The 22,657-nt window shown below is 36.1% G+C and overlaps 1 protein-coding gene across 1 annotated transcript; it reads right to left on the bottom strand.

Annotated features, from left to right (window-relative positions):
- Positions 1 to 8,913: 8,913 nt before the first annotated feature.
- On the bottom strand, positions 8,914 to 21,557 carry bmp8a (bone morphogenetic protein 8a). The gene is made up of 7 exons (XM_028597387.1): positions 19,845 to 21,557; positions 12,882 to 13,074; positions 11,645 to 11,793; positions 11,314 to 11,493; positions 10,639 to 10,718; positions 10,359 to 10,469; positions 8,914 to 9,592 (listed from the first exon to the last, which is right to left on the bottom strand). Exons 1-7 carry the CDS (start codon positions 20,335 to 20,337, stop codon positions 9,443 to 9,445), a joined length of 1,356 nt encoding a protein of 451 aa, XP_028453188.1. The 5' UTR covers positions 20,338 to 21,557; the 3' UTR covers positions 8,914 to 9,442.
- Positions 21,558 to 22,657: the final 1,100 nt, after the last annotated feature.

A 22,657-nucleotide genomic window follows, 5' to 3' on the forward strand; every position in this document is an offset into this window, starting at 1 on the left:
ATAAAAAGGTCATAGTATAGTATGTCAAAAAAAATTAAAAAATCATAGTATAAGTATGTCGAAAAGAGGTTTAAAAAAGTCATAGTATAGTATGTCGAAAAAGTCATATTATAGTATGGTATATAGTAGTAGTCATAGTATAGTATATCCAAAGAGGTTTTAAAAAGTCAGTATAGTATAGTAAAAAGGGAAAAAGGACAAAAGTATAGTATGTCGAAAAAGGTTTAAAAAGTATAGTATGTCGAAAAAAGTCAAGAAAAGTCATAGTATAGTATGTCGAAAGAGGTTTAAAAAAAGTCATAGTATAGTATGTCGAAAAAAGTCATAAAAAGGTCATAGTATAGTATGTCAAAAAAGTCATAAAAGTATGGTCATAGTATAGTCATAGTATAGTAAAAAGAGGTTTACAAAATATAGTATGTCAAAAAAAGTCATAAAAGGTCATAGTATAGTGTGTCGAAAAAAGTCATAGTATAGTATGGTATATAGTAGTAGTCATAGTATAGTATATTAAAGAGGTTTCAAAAAAGTCATAGTATAGTATGTCGAAAAAAGTCATAAAAAAGTCATAGTATAGTATGTCGAAAAAAGTCATAAAAAGGCCATAGTATAGTATGTCGAAAAAAGTCATAGCATAGTGTGTCGAAAAAAGTGACAAAAAGTCATAGTATAGTATGGTATATAGTAGTAGTCATAGTATAGTATATTGAAAGAGGTTTAAGAAAAGTCATAGTATAGTATTTCGAAAGAGGTTTAAAAAAAGTCACAGTATAGTATGTCGAAAAAAGTCATAAAAAGGCAGTGTAGTATGTCGAAAAAAAAATCATAGTATAGTATGTCGAAAAAAGTGATAAAAAGGTCATAGTATGTCAAAAAAAGTCATAATAAGGTCATAGTATAGTATGTCAAAAAAAGTCAAGAAAAGTCATAGTATAGTTTGTCGAAAAAATTCATAAAAAGGTCATAGTATAGTATGTCAAAAAAAGTCAAGAAAAGTCATAGTATAGTTTGTCGAAAAAAGTCATAAAAAGGTCATTGTATAGTATGTCCAAAAAGTCATAAAAAGGTCATAGTATAGTATGTCAAAAAAAGTCAAGAAAAGTCATAGTATAGTATGTCGAAAAAAGTCATAGTATAGTATGTCGAAAAAGGTCATAAAAAGGTCATAGTATACTATGTCGAAAAAAGTCATAAAAAGGTCATAGTATAGTATGTCGAAAAAAGTCACAGTATAGTATGTCGAAAAAAGTCAAGAAAAGTCATAGTATAGTATGTCGAAAAAAGTGATAAAAAGGTCATAGTATAGTATGTCAAAAAAAGTCATAATAAGGTCATAGTATAGTATGTCAAAAAAAGTCAAGAAAAGTCATAGTATAGTTTGTCGAAAAAATTCATAAAAAGGTCATAGTATAGTATGTCAAAAAAAGTCAAGAAAAGTCATAGTATAGTTTGTCGAAAAAAGTCATAAAAAGGTCATTGTATAGTATGTCCAAAAAGTCATAAAAAGGTCATAGTACAGTATGTCGAAAAAAGTCATAAAAAGGTCATAGTATAGTATGTCAAAAAAAGTCAAGAAAAGTCATAGTATAGTATGTCAAAAAAAGTCATAGTATATTATGTCGAAAAAAGTCATAGTATAGTATGTCGAAAAAGGTCATAAAAAGGTCATAGTATAGTATGTCGAAAGAGGTTTAAAAAAAGTCACAGTATAGTATGTCGAAAAAAGTCATAAAAAGGTCATAGTATAGTATGTCAAAAAAAGTCGTAAAGAGGTCATAGTATAGTATGTCGAAAAAAGTCACAGTATAGTATGTCGAAAAAAGTCAAGAAAAGTCATAGTATAGTATGTCGAAAAAGTCATAAAAAGGTCATAGTATAGTATGTCAAAAAATGTCAAGAAAAGTCATAGTATAGTATGTCGAAAAAAGTCATAGTATAGTATGTCAAAAAAAAGTCATAGTATAGTATGTCGAAAAAAGTCATAGTATAGTATGGTATATAGTAGTAGTCATAGTATAGTATATCCAAAGAGGTTTAAAAAAGTCAGTATAGTATGTCAAAAAAAGTGACAAAAACATCACAGTATAGTATGTCGAAAAAAGTTAAGAAAAGTCATAGTATAGTATGTTGAAAGAGGTTTAAAAAAAGTCACAGTATAGTATGTCGAAAAAAGTCATAAAAAGGTCATAGTATAGTATGTCGAAAAAAGTCATAAAAAGGTCATAGTATAGTATGTCGAAAAAAAGTCACAGTATAGTATGTCGAAAAAAAGTCATAAAAGGTCATAGTATAGTGTGTCAAGAGGTTTAAAAAAGTCCCAGTATAGTATGTCGAAAGACGTCATAAAAAGGTCATAGTATAGTATGTCAAAAAAAGTCAAGAAAAGTCATAGTATAGTATGTCGAAAAAAGTCATAAAAAGGTCATAGTATAGTATGTCAAAAAAAGTCAAGAAAAGTCATAGTATAGTATGTCGAAAAAAGTCATAGTATAGTATGTCAAAAAAAGTCATAGTATAGTATGTCGAAAGAAGTCATAAAAAGGTCATAGTATAGTATGTCAAAAAAAGTCAAGAAAAGTCATAGTATAGTATGTCGAAAAAAGTCATAAAAAGGTCATAGTATGGTATATCAAAAAAAGTCAAGAAAAGTCATAGTATAGTATGTCAAAAAAAGTCATAGTATAGTATGTCGAAAAAAGTCATAGTATAAGTATGTCGAAAGAGGTTTGAAAAAATTCATAGTATAGTATGGTATATAGTAGTAGTCATAGTATAGTATATCCAAAGAGGTTATAAAAAAGTCAGTATAGTATGTCAAAAAAAGTGACAAAAACATCACAGTATAGTATGTCAAAAAAAGTCAAGAAAAGTCATAGTATAGTATGTCGAAAGAGGTTTAAAAAAAGTCACAGTATAGTATGTCGAAAAAACTCATAAAAAGGTCATAGTATAGTATGTCGAAAAAAGTCATAAAAAGGTCACAGTATAGTATGTCGAAAAAAGTTAAGAAAAGTCATAGTATAGTATGTTGAAAGAGGTTTAAAAAAAGTCACAGTATAGTATGTCGAAAAAAGTCATAAAAAGGTCATAGTATAGTATGTCGAAAAAAGTCATAAAAAGGTCATAGTATAGTATGTCAAAAAAAGTCACAGTATAGTATGTCAAAAAAAGTCATAAAAGGTCATAGTATAGTGTGTCAAGAGGTTTAAAAAAGTCCCAGTATAGTATGTCGAAAAACGTCATAAAAAGGTCATAGTATAGTATGTCAAAAAAAGTCAAGAAAAGTCATAGTATAGTATGTCGAAAAAAGTCATAAAAAGGTCATAGTATAGTATGTCAAAAAAGTCAAGAAAAGTCATAGTATAGTATGTCGAAAAAAAAGTCATAGTATAGTATGTCAAAAAAAAAAGTCATAGTATAGTATGTCGAAAGAAGTCATAAAAAGGTCATAGTATAGTATGTCAAAAAAGTCAAGAAAAGTCATAGTATAGTATGTCGAAAAAAGTCATAAAAAGGTCATAGTATGGTATATCAAAAAAAAAGTCAAGAAAAGTCATAGTATAGTATGTCAAAAAAAAAAGTCATAGTATAGTATGTCGAAAAAAAGTCATAGTATAAGTATGTCGAAAAGAGGTTTGAAAAAAAGTCATAGTATAGTATGGTATATAGTAGTAGTCATAGTATAGTATATCCAAAGAGGTTTTAAAAAAGTCAGTATAGTATGTCAAAAAAAGTGACAAAAACATCACAGTATAGTATGTCGAAAAAAGTCAAGAAAAGTCATAGTATAGTATGTCGAAAGAGGTTTAAAAAAAGTCACAGTATAGTATGTCGAAAAAAGTCATAAAAAGGTCATAGTATAGTATGTCGAAAAAAGTCATAAAAAGGTCATAGTATAGTATGTCGAAAAAAAGTCATAAAAGGTCATAGTATAGTGTGTCGAAAAAAAAGTCATAGTATAGTATGGTATATAGTAGTAGTCATAGTATAGTATATTGAAAGAGGTTTAAAAAAAGTCATAGTATAGTATGTCGAAAAAAGTCAAAAAAGGCCATAGTATAGTATGTCGAAAAAGTCATAGTATAGTGTGTCGAAAAAAGTGAAAAAAACGTCATAGTATAGTATGTCGAAAAAAGTTAAGAAAAGTCATAGTATAGTATGTTGAAAGAGGTTTAAAAAAAAGTCACAGTATAGTATGTCGAAAAAAGTCATAAAAAGGTCATAGTATAGTATGTCGAAAAAAGTCATAAAAAGGTCATAGTATAGTATGTCGAAAAAAGTCAGAGTATAGTATGTCGAAAAAAGTCATAAAAGGTCATAGTATAGTGTGTCAAGAGGTTTAAAAAAAGTCCCAGTATAGTATGTCGAAAGAAGTCATAAAAAGGTCATAGTATAGTATGTCAAAAAAAGTCAAGAAAAGTCATAGTATAGTATGTCGAAAAAAGTCATAAAAAGGTCATAGTATAGTATGTCAAAAAAAGTCAAGAAAAGTCATAGTATAGTATGTCGAAAAAAGTCATAGTATAGTATGTCAAAAAAAGTCATAGTATAGTATGTCGAAAGAAGTCATAAAAAGGTCATAGTATAGTATGTCAAAAAAAGTCAAGAAAAGTCATGGTATAGTATGTCGAAAAAAGTCATAAAAAGGTCATAGTATGGTATGTCAAAAAAAGTCAAGAAAAGTCATAGTATAGTATGTCAAAAAAAGTCATAGTATAGTATGTCGAAAAAAGTCATAGTATAAGTATGTCGAAAGAGGTTTGAAAAAATTCATAGTATAGTATGGTATATAGTAGTAGTCATAGTATAGTATATCCAAAGAGGTTATAAAAAAGTCAGTATAGTATGTCAAAAAAAGTGACAAAAACATCACAGTATAGTATGTCAAAAAAAGTCAAGAAAAGTCATAGTATAGTATGTCGAAAGAGGTTTAAAAAAAGTCACAGTATAGTATGTCGAAAAAACTCATAAAAAGGTCATAGTATAGTATGTCGAAAAAAGTCATAAAAAGGTCATAGTATAGTATGTCGAAAAAAGTCATGAAAGGTCATAGTATAGTGTGTCGAAAAAAGTCATAGTATAGTATGGTATATAGTAGTAGTCATAGTATAGTATATTGAAAGAGGTTTAAAAAAAGTCATAGTATAGTATGTCGAAAAAAGTCAAAAAAGGCCATAGTATAGTATGTCGAAAAAGTCATAGTATAGTGTGTCGAGAAAAGTGAAAAAAACGTCATAGTATAGTATGTCGAAAAAAGTCAAGAAAAGTCATAGTATAGTATTTCGAAAGAGGTTTAAAAAAGTCACAGTATAGTATGTCGAAAAAAGTCATAAAAAGGCAGTGTAGTATGTCGAAAAACAAAAATGATAGTGTAGTATGTCTAAAAAAGTCATGAAAAGGTCATAGTATAGTATATCTAAAAAAGTCACAGTATACTATGTCGAGAAAAGTCATAAAAAGTTCATAGTATAGTATGTCGAAAAAAGTCACAGTGTAGTAGGTCGAGAAAAGTCATAAAAAGTTCATAGTATAGTGTTACGGCAGTATCCTCATATGTGTGATTTGAGATACAAAGTAGGCTGTGCCATCCCGAGCTGCTGAGTGGATGGACCTGGAAAGTCCCGCCCAGTTCCTGGAGTCGCCGGCCAATCAAGAGGAGTACATCTAGTCTGCCTCCAGCTTAAAGAGATCGATTGCCTGCAGCTGGGCGCAGCTGCCAGATCAGACCTTGTTGAGACTTTGCTGGAGAGCATGAGGACGTTGGCCCAGAAGTAAGATTTAAACAACTGACATCCCTCCCTGCACGTAGTCAAGATATGTTGTATTAGTCACACTAGGTTCAGGGGTGCTGTGGGTATTGTATTTTGCATTAATTAAGTATTTATGTTAGAGAGGTGTTTTGTTTACTTGTGTTATCATTTGGAATTAGGATTAGTTTCGTTTTGGGTTTTTTTCTGTTGTGTATTTTGTTGCCACAGCACCCATCGGCCCACTTATCCTATGCCTTGAAAACTGTTTGTCGTTGCTTGCCTGACTGCAGAATAAATGTTGTTTTAAATACCAAACTCCATCTGGTTTTATGTTATGTCCCGAATACCCCTAGCCACGGGACGTAACAATAGTATATCGAAAGAGGTTTAAAAAAAGTCATAGTATAGTATGTTGAAAGAGGTTTAAAAAAAGTCATAGTATAGTATGTCGAAAGAGGTTTAAAAAAGGTCATAGTGTGTCGAAAAAAGTCATAGTATAGTATGTCAAAAGAGGTTTAAAAAAAGTCATAGTATAGTATGTCAAAAAGAGTTGAATATAGTCATAGTATAGTATGTTGAAAAAAGGTTTAAAAGTAATAGAATAGTTTGTGGAAAGGTTTAAAAAAGTCTGTATAGTATGTTTAAAAAAAGTGATAAAAAGGTCATAGTATAGTATGTCTAAAAAAGTTAAAAGAAGTCATAGTATAGTATGTCGAAAAAAGTGATAAAATCGTCATAGTCTAGTATGTCGTAAAAGTCACAGTATAGTATGTCGAAAAAAGTCGTGAAAAGGCAGTGTAGTATGTCGAAAAAGGTCATAGTATAGTGTGTTGAAAAAAAGTGACAATAACGTCATAGTTTAGTTAGTACGTCAAGAAAATTCATAGTCGAAAAAAGTCATAGTATAGTATATCGAAAAGAGTTGAATATAGTCATAGTGTCGTATGTCGAAAAAAGTCATAAAAAGGTCATAGTATAGTATGTTGAAAAAAGGTTTAAAAGTAATAGAATAGTTTGTCATAGTATAGCATGTCGAAAAAAGTCATAAAAAGGCAGTGTAGTAAGATGAAAAAAGTCATAGTATAGTATGTCGAAAGAGGTTTAAAAAAAGTCACAGTGTAGTATGTCGAAAAAGTCATAAAAAGGTCATAGTATAGTATGTCGAAAAAGTCATAAAAAGGTCATAGTATAGTATGTCGAAAAAAGTCATAAAAAGGCAGTGTAGGATGTCAAAAAAAGTCATAAGATTATAGTATAGTATGTCGAATAAAGTCATAGTATAGTGTGTCAAAAGAGGATTAAAAAAAGTCACAGTAAAGTATGTCGAAAAAGTCATAAAAAGGCCATAGTATAGTATGTTAAATAAAGTCATAGTATAGTGTGTCGAAAAAAGTGACAAAAAAGTCATAGTATAGTATGGTAGTATAGTAGTAGTCATAGTATAGCATATTGAAAGAGGTTTAAAAAAGTCATTGTATAGAATGTCGAAAAAAGTCATAAAAAAGTCATAGTATAGTATGTCGAAAAAAGTCATAAAACGTCATAGTATAGTATGTCGAAAGAGGATTAAAAAAAGTCATAGTATAGTATGTCGAAAAAAGTCATAGTATAGTATGTCGAAAAAAGTCATAAAAAAGTTATAGTATAGTATGTCGAAAAGATTTGAATATAGTCATAGTATAGTATGTTGAAAAAAGGTTTAAAAGTAATAGAATAGTTTGTTGAAAAAGGTTTAAAAAAGTCTGTATAGTATGTTGAAAAAAGTGATAAAAACGTCATAGTATAGTATGTCAAAAAAAGTCATAAAGAAGTCATAGTATAGTATGTCGAAAAAAGTGACAAAAAAGTCATAGTATAGTATGGTAGTATAGTAGTAGTCATAGTATAGTATATTGAAAGAGGTTTAAAAAAAATGTCAAAGTATGTCAAAAAAAAGTGATAAAATCGTGCTCGTCACATATGAACCAGCAAGAACTCGCAGACCCACAGGCAGCGGTCTCTAAACCATCCCTCGCTGTAACTCCAGAGCAGGGGAGGCTGCTTTCTGTGTCTATGCCCCAACTATATGGAACACTCTGCCAATGGACCTGAGAGAGGCTTCTTCACTGAACACTTTTAAAAACAAGCTAAAAAAACTAAAGTCTATGTATAACTTAGTTGTTGTTGCTCTATATTATGCTTTGGTTGGTGTATGTGTGTGTGCGTGTGGGTGTGTTCTACATGTTTTGTATATATTTTACTCTGTCTAATAGTTTCTATGTTGCTTTTGTACGATGCACATTGTGTTACATTGATTTGTATGACATGTGCTATTGATTAAAGTTAAAGTTTTATTGATTGATATAGTATGTCATAAAAAGTCATAGTAGCTGTAAAAAAAAGTCATATAAAATCATAATATAGCATGTTGTAAAAGTACGCGTTAAAAAGTCATAGTATATTAAGTAACATATATGTAGTAATACAATAGTATGTCATAAAAAGGTCAAATGGTATAGTATTTAATAAAAAAGTAATAGTCATAGTATAAAATGTCATACAAAAGTCAAAGTAGCATCATTTCAATACTTTCACTTTGAATAGCTTCCATTTAATACAGTACTACTGCCTCATAGACATAAACAAGCATCTGTTGGGTTAGGAATGACAACTTGTAGAAAGATACTTGATACTAGTGGCACCTTGTGAGTGTCTCAGGAATTACATTCTGTCATCAATGCTCATAAAGTTAGCAATTTGGGTGGAGAGCATGGCAGTTCAATGTGGAAGTGAAGTGAGATGGAAAAGATATTTTGTTTTTTGTGTGCAGTTTTTCTGTGGGGCCCTCACTCATGCTGGCCCCCTGCTGAAGAGTTTGTGTGTGTATTCACGATAGGGCTGCAATTAACGATTATTATCATGAGCAATAAATTAGTTGTTTGGTTTATAAAATATCAGAAAAAAGTGAAAAAATGCCTGTTACAAGTCTCTAGAAACTAAAGTGACTTTTCAAATGTCTTATTTTGTTCAACGAACAGCACAAAATCCAAAGATATTCACTTGAAATTTGATTGTATTATTTACACTGAGCTACTTCTTCAGTCCTTTTAAAACCATGACCATAATTCAAGAGAATATGAATATTTCTTTATTAATTCAATACAATTTTACATGTTCTCTTTATATAGACTGTGCTGCAACAATAGTAATGCTGTGATTTTATTTATTTCTTGTTAAAAACAAAACAGGAGTCACTAATGGCATGTTCTGTCAACCAATTTGCCATTTGTCCATGAAGACTAAATCTAAATGAATTATTTGTTAAAAAAGGCATAAAAAGGGTCCTAGCATTCCCAGTTCAGGGGAAAAGTTGGCAAATAAGTTCTTCAGCTATTTAGTGCAAAGGCCCAGCTGACATTTTGGACATAAACAAACACCCAACACCCAGACAATGCTGTGATATGAAAAGAAAATGATAAGAGTGCTAATTGGAAATCAGTGAACTTTGGCTCTGTGAATTTGGAAGACGATTAAATTCATGATCCTAAATTGTAATTCAAAAACATAATCACAAACGTGTTAAATTAGATTTCTGGTATCTTTGTCATCCAACCTGTTTACCAATGATAAAGGTTTCTGCAGAGTTCATGTATGGCGGGGGGGAACAATCATACACATTTTTATTTTTGTTACTCTTCAGTGTCCAATCCGACTCATAGACACCCACAGGTCTTAACCACCATGTTACGGTGTTTTTTGAGGATGACGTTGTTGTTGTCGTCATAAAAGAGGACAGAGATGGGGCTCAGCTTCGTGGGGGCGCAACACGCCTTAGGAACGTCGTCAGGCTTCATGAGGTGGACCTGCAGCAGCAGAGAGCAATCCAGTTACAATTCAGATATTTGAACCAACCATATTTACTAAAGACCTTATCCTACTCTGAGTGGTGGTGGAAGAAATAGATAGATAGATAGATAGATAGATAGATAGATAGATAGATAGATAGATAGATAGATAGATTTTTTTTTTATTGATCCCAAAAAAATGGGAAATAATGGTGTTGCAGCAGCAAAAATATCAGACACACAGCACACATACAGAGTATACATTAAATAATAGGAAACAATATACATTAAATAATAATTGAATACTACACGAGCAATATTTAAAATATATACAATTTGGAAATGTACAACTGATTCAACAGATATAGATAAAGTTAATGTACAAGTTGGGAAGTTAAAATGTATAACTGTTTCCATAGTAAAGATAGGATGTAGATAAACCTATTGTGCAAGGTTGTGCAAGGTAAAGTACTCCTGTAGTAGTCCTGCATTCAAAATACTACTTAAGTGGGCGCCCGGATAGCTCAGTCGGTGGGCCGGGCGCCCAGAGCTCCTCGGCGCCCATATAACCTGTTTTGCTGCCTGTCATTCCCCCTCTCTCCCCCTTCATGTCTTCAGCTGTTCTGTCAAAATAATAAAAGGCCCCAAAAAAAATAATCTTAAAAAAAATACTACTTAAGTTTGACTCCGACCTGTGGCCCTTTGCTGCATGTCATTCCATGGTGGGATGAGTAAATGTCAGGATGAAGCAACAGGGTGTCAGGTGTGTTGTCACTGTACTGACCACTTGCTGGATGACGGCGTGGTTAGTGGCGTTCATGCAGGAGCCCAGAGGATAAAAACACTCTCCATCACAGTAGTAAGCTGAATATCCAGTGGGGGCCAAAACCCAGTCCTGAGCAGAACAGAAAACCATCAAAACCCTAATCTATTTTAGAAATATTACTGCCATATACGCAAGAAGTGAATGGAAATCTAGAATAATAAAACTGGATGAAAAGAGCTAAATTGACCTGAAGCTGAAACATAAATGAACAATCAAAGAAGCTGAATATAGAGCTGACCTTCCATCCCAGGTCACTGAAGCTGACGTAGAGTTCATGTTTTTTACAGGGCTGACCTCCGTTGTTTGCAGGACTCCGATCTGAACAGAGAAGAAAAAAACATTTAGCAAGATCAAGGTGAATAATTCACTTTCAGACTACAATTTCTATATTTGAATGTTTTCCGGATCAAGTTCACGAGCCACAATCAATACATATATCATGTCTCACTGAGGTTGGGTTCCCTTGAATTACATTTCACTTAAATCAATTATTAATACCTGCATACTAACAAATCAATGTAATTTCTTCCTTTACAGTAAATGATTTCTTCATAGATTTTATGAGCTGAACTAATTCAATTCAATTCAATTTTATTTATAGTATCAAAACATAACATAATAAGAGTTATCTTGAGACACTTTACAGATAGAGTAGGTCTAGACCACACTCTATAATTTATAAAGTCCCAACAATTCTAGTAATTCCCCCAAGAGAAAGCATATGATTCCCCTTAGGAACATTTTATATAAAGACAGACCACATCTTGAATCTTGAAAATGTCCCAGATAAATATCTTTTAATAATCCCCAAACATTGTAAGACACAAACAACTGGGGAGAGTGTATTGAAGTAACGTTAAAGCATCAAATTCAGAGCTCTCATCCCGCTAAGTGTGGGCGCCTAGAACCTTACTATGGATGCTGGGGACTGGGAGGTCGTATTTGGGTTTCTTCTTGCGGGGATGTGGCTTGACAGCTCGTGGCGGCCGACACGGGACCTGACTCTCCCTGAAGAAGGTCACCATGAAGGGCTGTTTGGAGCGGGGGCCCCTGCGTCCGACCAGCCCGATCCAGCCTGCAGACAGGGAGCGGTCTGGGAGAGGGAACAGAAACATGAATAGAGTTCTTGCAGCAGTTCAACTACTTTAAAGAAAAATATATTTCAAATAATCTTGGTGTCAATCGCCCAGTTAGCACATTACACCAATTAAAAGAGGCTAGTGATGGTTCTGTATTGCACACACCCTCTTCTGTCTCCACATAGAGACGTATGCCCAGGTTGCTGCGGGGGTGGAGGAGCCAGTGGTTGGAGGCCGAGGTGACGTCGAAGGCCAGCCAGCCCTCCTGTCCTGCAGGCACCGACTGCATGTCCAGCAGCACCAGCTCTGGCTCTCTGAGCAAAAACACAGAAAATATTGTCAGTTTGATCAAACAGCTAAAAGTAAAAAATCGTTCACTTTCACTCCTACTCCGAAATTTTTAAATAAAAGCAATGCATTGCATTTTAATACTAAAAAATGGTAAGCACACACCTAAGACACGTGTTGAAGTGATTGTACAAATTGGTCATGATGAATAATTTGATAGCTGATTTGAACATTTTACAGGATGTTACACTCCTTCTAGTCTATATCCTTTGTGTTCCACTTCTGGGATTGCTCCGGTGCTGCAGGAAAGTCCGCCGGATGCATGTATTTTCCGTTTCCTTCCGCATTCTTTGTGTTGGAATTTTAAATTTGGTGGATTTATGACAACTATTGTTGACTGCTCCTCAGATCTCAGCAGGGTAAATCCAGACAGCTAGCTAGACTATCTGTCCAATCTGAGTTTTCTCTCGCACAACTATTTTGCAGCGGCTCTGTGCAGAGTTTAGCACCGCCCATGATGATTCTGATTGGTTTAAAGAAATACCATTAAACCAGAGCATGTTTTCCTCCCATCCCTGAATGCTGTGTGGAGTAGCCAGACCCTCCTTCAGGGCGCTTTGGAGGAGGGTCTGGCAAAGCGAGACTACACTCCTTCACAATCAAATCGGTTTGCAAAGATGCAATTCTCTCAATCTCCACAGGCAATTTGTCTTTCTTCTTTCACCCTAAATGTATTGGGAGTTGTCAAAGGTCAGACCCAGGATCTTTTAGGGGATTCGTTGTTTTCTTTAAGTATACTTTACTAGGATAAACATAAACATTCGCAAACACAACTCGAACCCTCTTAGTCTTTTTGAAGGATGGTGTTTTTGCCACACCCAAACCCAAATACCAAAAACATTAAAATACCAAAGAAGAAACGGCAATGTTGCAATCTACAGCACTGTAACAAAGGTTGAATCTTCCATCTGGAAGAATAAAAAAATGTTTTGCTATCTGATCTTTTTCTTAGATAAGAAGAATATTTTCCTAACAAAGTTCCAAAGTGCTTTGCAGAAAAAGAAGAAGAAAAAAAACGGCAACTAAAAACGGGGACAGAAAATGTTTTGGTAACCTGTGTCTGGTCTCTCGCTGGATCTCGTAGACGGAGATGTGCAGTGTTCGGTTGGCCCTCTGGCCCATCGTCAGGGTCTTATAGATACGAAACTCTGCTGCCGTCACCGTCTCACCCTGAGGGAGGGGGGTCAGATCGAAACGAAACTCCTTCCAGTACGGACGAGGCTGCAAGAGGTCACGCTCCTGCTCCACTGCAGAGAGAGAGAGAGAGAGAGAGAGAGAGAGAGAGAGAGAGAGAGAGAGAGAGAGAGATTTCTATTACACATTTCAACTAGAGAAGATGCAAACATTGCTTCAAGTGTTCACAAACAAATAGCTGACAGAAAGCAAATATGGCGGACACTGGCATTTACATGAAGGCTAATAGATTGATAGATGTTTGATAAAAAAGTTCTATTGTCTTTCAAATTAACCCGTTACATACTCAGAAGATCAGCTGTGCAGTGCTGTGTAGTCGGAGAGTCTGATGAAATGTGTCAGATAGAGAGAGCCGTGAAATTCAGGTGGGGAAAGTTTGAGCTCAAAGCAGATGTAAGATGAGAAAATGATGCAACTGTGAAAATGGAGAAAGACAAGGAACAGTGTGAAGGTGTGGAGGAGATGAGATCACTGGGAGATGAGTCAGTGACACAAAGGGAGGAGGACAGTGGTGGAAGACGTATTCAGCAAAACTAGCAATACAACAAAAAATACTAAAATACAAAGTACTGCATTATACACTTCACTGCAGTAAAAGTAAGAATCATCAGATAAATGTACAAACTAAAATATCAAATGTAAAAGTAGTAGTCATAATGCAGAAATAAAGTGTTTTATTATATTAATGATGATTATAAGCAATGCTTAACGTTTAAGTAGAATTGTAGCTTTAACTGTTGTGTAGTTCAATCTGTATAAATACATCATGTACATATAAGCTTATTCTGTGAAGTAAATAGGTATGGTAGGTAGCTATCAGCTATAACTCCTCATCTCAGCACAGTTTAATCATAGTAGCTACGGACTGGAATTGTTTTTTCATTCTCACAGAAGAAAGAAGAAATATATACAGATATATATATATATATATATATATATATATATATATATATATATATATATAAAATAAATATATATACATATATACACTACTGGTCAAAAGTTTTAGAACACCCCAATTTTTCCAGGTTTTTATTGAAATTCATGCAGTTCAATGTCTTGATCATCTTGATCATGTACTCTGAAATGAAAGAACAAATAAATAATTGAAGTTAAAAAATAAATCATGAAATCAATTTATAAACCAAAATGTATTCTAAATTTTTGACTCATCAAAGTAGCCCCCTTTGGCAGATATAACAGCTGAACACACTCGTGGCATTCTTTCTACAATGGAAATCAAATATTCTTCAGAAAGTTCTTCCCAACTCTGTTGCAGAAGTTCCCATAAATGTGTGGCACTTGTAGGTTGCTTTGCTTTCACTTTTCTGTCCAGTTCATCCCAAACCAGCTCAATGGGGTTTAAGTCTGGTGACTGTGCTGGCCACTCATTCTTTTTTGCTAAGGTAGTTCAGGCATAGTTTGGACTTGTTTTGGGTCATTATCTTGCTGTAGGATGAACCCCTGACTTGGTTCAGGGTGCCTTTCACTCTGTACAAATCACCGACCCTGGATCCAGCAAAACAGCCCCAGACCATCACGCTTCCTCCTCCATGTTTGACAGTTGATGTCACACACTGAGGAACCATCCTGTCGCCTACTCGACGGCGTATAAAAAAAATCTGCGTGATGAAACCGAAGATTTCAAATTTTGATTCATCAGTCCATAACACCTTCTTCCAGTCTTCAGTAGTCCATTGACGATGTTTCTTGGCCCAGGCAAGCCTCTTTTTCTTATTCTGACGTCTTAGCAATGGCTTTCTTGCTGCAACTCGACCTATCAAACCTGCAGCTCCAAGTCTTCTCTTTCCAGTTGAAACTGAGACTTGCTTATTACGACCACTATTAAGCTGTGCTTGAAGCTGTTGTCCTGTGAACCGCCTATCACCCAAGCTGTTGACTCTCAGAAACTTGTCTTCTGATTCTGTTGTGGCTTTGGGTCTGCCAGACCTCTTCCTGTCAGAGTTTCCCCCAGTCTCTAAGTGCCTTTTGATGGTGAAGAATACTGTACTCACTGACACCTTGACTTTCTTCACAATTTCTCTGAAGGAAAGACCAACATTCTTAAGTGTTATGATGGTCTGTCTCTCTTCCATTGTTAATTGCCTTTTTCCCTCCATTTTTATAGCAACACACTACTTTCTGCAGTACAATACTGTTCAAATAATGCTCACGAGGGTACGGTACCACAGTGTGTTCCAGCAATACTTTTATACAAACAGAGGGGGTTGTAAGTAATCCAGACATTGGAACACCTGTGGGAATTGGTAGCACCAACTCTCAAAGCTTGATCAACCTCCATTGCTGCAGAACAGCTTTACGTTGTTAACCCATTTCTTGTTCCCTGAAAAAGGCCTTTTTGTAAAATACTGAAATGATTTTTCAGTTTTGGGTAAGCTTACTTTTTTTTTTTAACCTCAGGCAGTTCACCACTTAACTTTGTACCATTTCAAGCTATTCATTGGACTTGAACTGCTAAAATTTCAATAAAAAACAAAAACAATTAGGGCGTTCTAAAACTTTTGACCAGTAGTGTATATATATTTCTTTTTTTTCCCACTAAGTTTTACTCTGCGCCAGTTCTGAGATTTATTTACCCAAAGAAGATTTATGAGGCTTGTAAGCTCTTTTTCGCCAACATCCTGCATCACACTCCACTGAACAGGATGAAGGTGTAGTGCCTTGCTTAAAGGCACCTCAACAGCTGCTGTTGAAAGAGCGGAAAACATGTCATGTTCCACACTAACTCTGCCAAAACTTTGTACCGATGTGGACTTCCTGTTAAATAACAATATGTAGATGAAGAGGTGAGCTGGCTACACCAAATCCAAACATGAAAACGAAACACCGGGGGAGTGTGTGTGTGTGTCCTTGTGGAACCCCGCAGGGACACAAAACAGATCTGGTCACTGGGGTTTTGGCACACGCACGCACGCACACACACACACACACACACACACACACACACACACAGAATAGTAAATAGAGATACTAAAAGGAGGACACCCCTGATGATTTGGGCGTTCTCATATCAAGACACACACACACCCACACACCCACCCACACACACACACACACACACACACACACACACACACACACACACACACACACTAATTAGAGACACTTAGTGCCATGAACCACAGCAGCTGCTCAGCACACACACCACTAATTGCAGCCCTGCCTGGTATTTTTAGAGTTGCTCCCTCCACAGCAGTATTTTCATCCGTTTGCTTTTTTTTTCTAGGTGTGTGTCAGTGGGGCCTTTAATTCTAACCAGCTGTGTCTTCCCATTACATATGCGTAGGAACACACACCCATGCCTGTTTGATTCAACTAACATGAACTACACACATTGATTAGATTAGAAACAACCTTAATATAGCATATCTACAGAGGCTCAGAGGACAAATGCAAAAGCTTTAAGGAAAAATACTGTTGAGACCATACGAGCAGTGGTGGAATGTAACTATGTACATTTATTCAAGTACCGTACTTAAGTACAGTACAGTTTGAGGTACTTGTGTTTATGTATTTCCATTTTATGCTACTTTATACTTCTTTTTTTTTTTTTAGTAATAAAGCTATATTTGACAGCTTCAGTTACTTTGCAGATTCCGGTTATTATAATAAAATACATTTCAACTAACAAATTATGAAAATAGATTTTGCTTCCCAGCAGTATTTAAAGTAATTAAAAGTAGCTCCACCTTTAACAGCTGCAACACTAAAGTGATGACCACATTAATGCATCAATAATTAAAACCCAGTTATATAATATACATAAATCTGAAATGGGCAATTCTGGATAATGAATAATTTTACTTGTGGTACTTAAAGTACAATTTGAAAAAGAAAAAGAAAAAAATACTGACTCTTTACTAAAGTAAGATTTTGAATGCAGGGCTTTTACTTACGTAACAATATTTGTGTTTTTTTAATGGTAGTATTGCTACTTTAATTATTTGTGTTGCATGCAAGTTATATGCAAACACACAATAAGCCTGTAGTAAATACATTATAGATACTAGATTTATTTCATGTCCTCTGGGTCTGTGTGATGTGTTCAGCTACGCTTCTGTGTAGAATCGATGAAAGGTTTTCACTACAAAATAAAAGCTTCACCATTTGAAAGGAAACTGGCGTGTGCTGTGGGCCACTGTTGAAGGCATGAGTCACTTTTTAGTCACCTTTGTTTACAACATTGTGGCTGTTTAGAGGATGAAATGCTGTGTTTTTGCAGTGTTGACTGATTAATTTAAGGGTGTATTTTATTCTCCAAAACAGAAGAGAATTTCCATAAGTAAACCCCTCATTTGATGTGAGTTTATTAGAGACCCCGAGCACAGAGAGCAGATGATGTTTCCCACGGTAAACTGGGCGCAGATCACCATCCCATTCCAGAGGAGCTGGAGGAAGGAAGCCATTGAGAAGAGGATGTTTAATTTTTTATGCTTTGACAGATAGGCATCAGTCAGGCTACTGTGGGGGTTGGGAGGAAGCACAAACACTCACACAGGATTTGGGTGGCCATGTTTAACAGTATTATTTATATATTTTGACAAGCCAAAAATAATTTTCTTTATCAAAGTTGTTGATTGATTGTCGAACAAACTATCCAAAACCCCAAAATATGAACTTTATTTTCATATACGACAACAAAAGGAAAATTATTTTTGCTTGAAAATGTTTTAAACGACTAATCGGTCATTCAAATTGCTGGCAAATATTTTTCATTGAAGTAATCAACTAATAGTTTTAGCTCTGTATAAAGTATCACCAATTATATCCAATTACATATAGACCACATCACTCAAATTCACTGAATATAGACAATTTAAATATAGAGAATCAATTACGCCCACTATTATGATGTGTTGAAATGTTTGAGACTATAATGTTTATTTATTATTTATTATTATTTATGTAATATTTATGTTTTTTCCTTCCAGTCATGTTTCTGAGAGACCTTGTATCTTCTCAGTTGACTGGTGAACAGGCAGAAACCTCTCTAGAATAAAGATCTAAAGCAGGGGTCTCCCACCTTTCTTCATCTGAGGGCTACTTTAAAATATCGAAAGTGGCCATGAGCTACTTGCATCACATCGCTTAGATTTATTTACATAACATACATAAGCTCAATGAAGCTACTATTTGCTTAAAATGCAATACCAAAAGCTTATGAAAAATTACAACTTCACATCAAGGTTCATGACTATTTTACACTTCTTTCGCTCACATAGTTAGCTACATCACTGAAAATATTCCCATCAGAGTCCAAGAAAAAATGACCACTTTACACGTCAATGGCCCACAAAGTTATAGCTACCTCACTTTTAATATCGTGGTCATTTTGTGTCTCAGTGTGTCAACCTATTGGTGAGCTACTGTAAACCTGCTCGTGAGCTACTTTTTGGAGACCCTGGATCTAAACTGTTCTGGTTATGTTAACTAGTTCGATTTAGTCATCAATCCCTACCAATCATCCTTCGAGAGATCTTCTCAGTGCGATTGTGCGCCGCTCAGCCCAGTTTGGCTGCAGCAGCAGCAGCAGCAGCAGAGTGAGGCTGGTAGATTTAGGAATGCTGGGGTTGAAATGGAAACCTACCAATATAGTTCAGCCATACTGACATTGGTTTTAATCCTCTCTGTGGGAGTGAAATGTTTGAGGAAAATTTGCAGAGCGGAGAAACTAAAACGGTAGCACTGACATGTCACTGTCAGTGTCATCAAGTTCACACACGGTGTAATTTCATCTGAGTTTTCATTTTGTAGCCAAACCACAAAGTCAAAAACTGCTCCGTCACTTAAAGCATAAAGAAATAGTTTAACATTTTGGGAAATGCACTTATTCGATTACTTGCCAAGAGTTTGATGAGAACATTGGAACCACTCTCACGTCTGTCGGTTAAATATAAAGTTGCTGCCTGTTAGCTTTAGCACAAAGACTTAAGAGGGAAACAGCTAGCCTGGCTCTTTCCAAATGTAACAAAATATGCCTAATACCAACACATTTGAAGCTTACTTTAATACGATAGCCTATATCTTCTTCGTTTTATGTGTGGTTTTACGTTTGGTTATGTGATGGAATATGTCTATGAATAAGTCACTGCATCCGACCATAAAATAGGCGGAAACATAACCCCCCTCTAGCACTACTACCTGTTATTTTTACACAGATTTTTGTACATATTAATGTTGTAGCCGCTGTTCTGTCTTATATGTGCTCCCTATCAACATGTGCTACTTAGCAGTTCTGCACATGCATGGGAGCATTATTTGATAGGGGATTTAGCTTACTCTATCAAAATATGCTACCTCTGAATAAAGAAAAAAATATATCATAATAGAGTATCAAAATATGCTCCCCATTTTCATATAGTAAACATACCCGTTTGTAATTTAAAAAAAAACAACTAAAAAAAGAAAAGAAAAAAGAAAAATAAATAATAGGCCCACTGACGGAAATACACCAAATCAACATAAAGTAGCATTTTTCGACAAAGCATCATAAATCTTCAGAACACGGTCGAGGTGGAGCTAATTTTAACTACCATTCTCCATGTTACTAGTTGGTAGTCTACAACAATAGGCTATAAATATGATTTTTGGAAACTCATTATAGGTTTTTTATGCTTGCATGTTAGTTATAATACAATATACAATTTTAAAAACTATAGGTTTTCTGTTTAAAATCTTAATCTGAAAAGTAACTACAGCTGTCATGTAAAATGTAGTGGAGTGGAGTGCATCACTTCCTGTGTGCCCCTTTCCCCTAGGGATGCTCTACCCAATGGCGGGTGTAAAGTAACAGATTACTCACCCAGGTTGACGAAGCTCATCACTGTGTCGGCCTCGCTGACCACCGTGCCCAGAGGTGGTGTGTGTGTGCTGAGGGTCGGCAGGACTGCATGGCTGACCTGAGCCAACCTTTCTGCCCCTCCAAACTTGCCCATCCCGGGTCCGTTTACAATGATCTCATTCCCTTCGTCCTCCCCATCAGCCGACATGGCGTGGTACAGGTCCAGCATGAAGAGGGGTGCGGAGGAGGGCGGTCGTAGCGGCGGGTGGGGTCTTGGTCGCCCCGGCAGACCCAAGATGGACAAGATCTCCTTCTGCATCTCTTTCTTCTCGCGGCCGCTGAGCCGCCTGAAGCTGGAATGGACCAGGCCCTCGGCCTGCTGGCTCCACAGGGAGAGACCGAGCAGGAGCAGCAGGAGCAGGGTCCTCGGGTGGAGGAGAGGCCGCTGGGGTCTGGAGGTGGATCTGCTCTGGAGGACGCTGCTGCTGCTGCTGCTCATGTGCTGCCGTTTCATTTTGCTGCAAAGACAAGAGAAGCTGGGGGAGACTTGTGGTTTGCTCTTGTTTCTTCTTCTCTGCTGGCAAATAAAAAATAAAAAATGTAATCTCACAAATAATCAGCTGTTTTTCTTGACTTTACTCAGTTTATCTTCCCTTTCAGTGTGTCCAGACTGACAACATCAGTGTTTCCTACTCGCTCCAGTTTGTCCTCCGGGTTCAGACAGATGCTGATCTATGCCTGATGTGTTTAGAGGCGAGCTGGCTCTGGACGGGACGTGTTTACCGTCTTAAACTGCCTCTGTTTATCTCTCCCTCCCCCTTTTTGCCTTCCTCTCTCCCTCTTCTACCTTCTCTAATCTTGAAGGAAAACAAAAAAAAACTCCTCACCCCTCTGATCCACTTCTCTCTCACCTCTCAGTCGTGCACCAGAAGAAACAGAGATAATGACAGTGAGGGCATAATTACAAGCTTTTTTCCAATGTGTTTTGAATACAGACAAACTATGCCCCTGTGGAAGATTGGTCCTCGCTTTGAAGTAGTTAACTTGGAGGATGGACGGCAATTTCAGTGATGAGCAGGTGCCCCAGAGATTGGAGTGAAATTTGAGAGCTGTGTCATCAGGTTTGCTCCCAATCCTCCATGGCCACACAAGGGAAATAAAGTTCACACCTGCAGTGAGTCAACGTTCAACTAGATACCTCCTGAGAATCATCTGCTGTGGAGCAATCATTGCTGGAAGCTTTTATCCAGTCATCCTTGAGTACTTAATCATCCATCCATGACCGCTCCCCACCCACACATCTCCGGGGTTCCAGATGTCTTTCTTAATCCAATTTATAAAAACGATAACTCTAAGAAGTTTGTTTCCTGATTGTAGTCCTTTGTAGAGACTTCTTCTAGCTCTTGTGCTCTTGTGAGCAGAGCTGTGGAGCAGTGAGAGTGTAATCCTGCACATGAAGCTCAGAGAGAGTGTTAACAGTTGTTCCTAACCAGGAGGGAGTTTCCCTCCCAGCCTCCGCCTCTCGCCTTCTTTTCAAGTCTTCAGACTTCTTTTCTCCTGCTTACATCCCATCATCACCCCTCCCAGTGGTCTCTTCGGGAGACCTCATCTCTCTCTCTCTCTCCTTCTTACCTATACCCGTCTATCTTTTCATCTTCTCATGACTGCTTCCTTTCATATAGCTCAACGAGTCTCAGGCAGCGTGGTGGGACGTGCGCCAAGTGGCCTGATGCCCCGTTTTAATAGCAGCAGTGCTCTACTTCCATAGCATAACAGATTCAACATTAATTATTAATGTATGTGTGTATGGCGCACCAAAACAAAAGGTAGTAGCCTAACAAGTTTTCAGACAAGTTTTTTTTTTTTTTTACAAAAAAAAGTTACTACCAATGAGCTGATAGAATACTTTAAAACTTCATTTTACTTTTCACTTGCTCATTTTATTTTCAAACTCCTTATTTTTTCCTATTTTTCGATGTAGCTAAGCACCCTGACAGGACTGTGTGGCCTCGCCAAAGCCAAATTGTTTCATAAAAATAGGCTACACTATCCAGCGCACATGTTAATCATCTTTACTAGCCTACTGTAGGACAACTGTATAAGTTATTGTAACAGTAAATAAGTTACATGTAACGCGCATTTTAGCTGGCAAGCTAACGCCAACTTAAAAGTAGTAGCCTAGGCTATTTATTTTAAATCTACAAAATGTTAAAGTTGACATAAAGTCAAAACAGACATGGAGATTTGGATAAGTTCTAATACGCATCAACAACAAAGAAAATAAAGCAGCATTTAACTCCACGGATAGTTTGCCAAGAGCTTACATTATAAACCCTTCGGGCATCTTTTGAATACTCTGAAGTGGCAGGTTTTGCGTTACACTGTTTAACACCATTTCCTGTTGAGCCGTTCATTCGTTTACCTAACTTGCCCTTCAGCAAACACACTCTGTGCATGTGTGTGTGTGTGCGTGTTTGAAGCAAAAAGTCTTTGGAGGGAAGAAGTGACTAAAATATAGTAGTGAGGTTCAGCCCTGTGCCAGGCCAGCCCGTGTTTGTGTACTCTTTTCTTCAAAGCGGCTTGGTACTTGTGGTCGTGAATTTGAAAGGCATGAATAACACTGACCGAACCAAACTGACCGCGGTTCATTTTGTCCTGGCCGAAAGGGCGAGTCCCGAATGCCAGGAATTAACGCTCTGCCCATTTTGTTTTTCTCCCCTCTGCACGTCTGCAACTTTAGGAGGTTTTGTCCGATAATGGTCAGAGTGAGTGAGAGAAAATGAAGAAGAGGTGCTGCTGGGACATATATGGTGGAGTGAGTTAATGAGTGACAA

Source organism: Perca flavescens, chromosome 14, assembly GCF_004354835.1.
Source record: "Perca flavescens isolate YP-PL-M2 chromosome 14, PFLA_1.0, whole genome shotgun sequence".
Classification (NCBI taxonomy): Eukaryota; Metazoa; Chordata; class Actinopteri; order Perciformes; family Percidae; genus Perca; species Perca flavescens.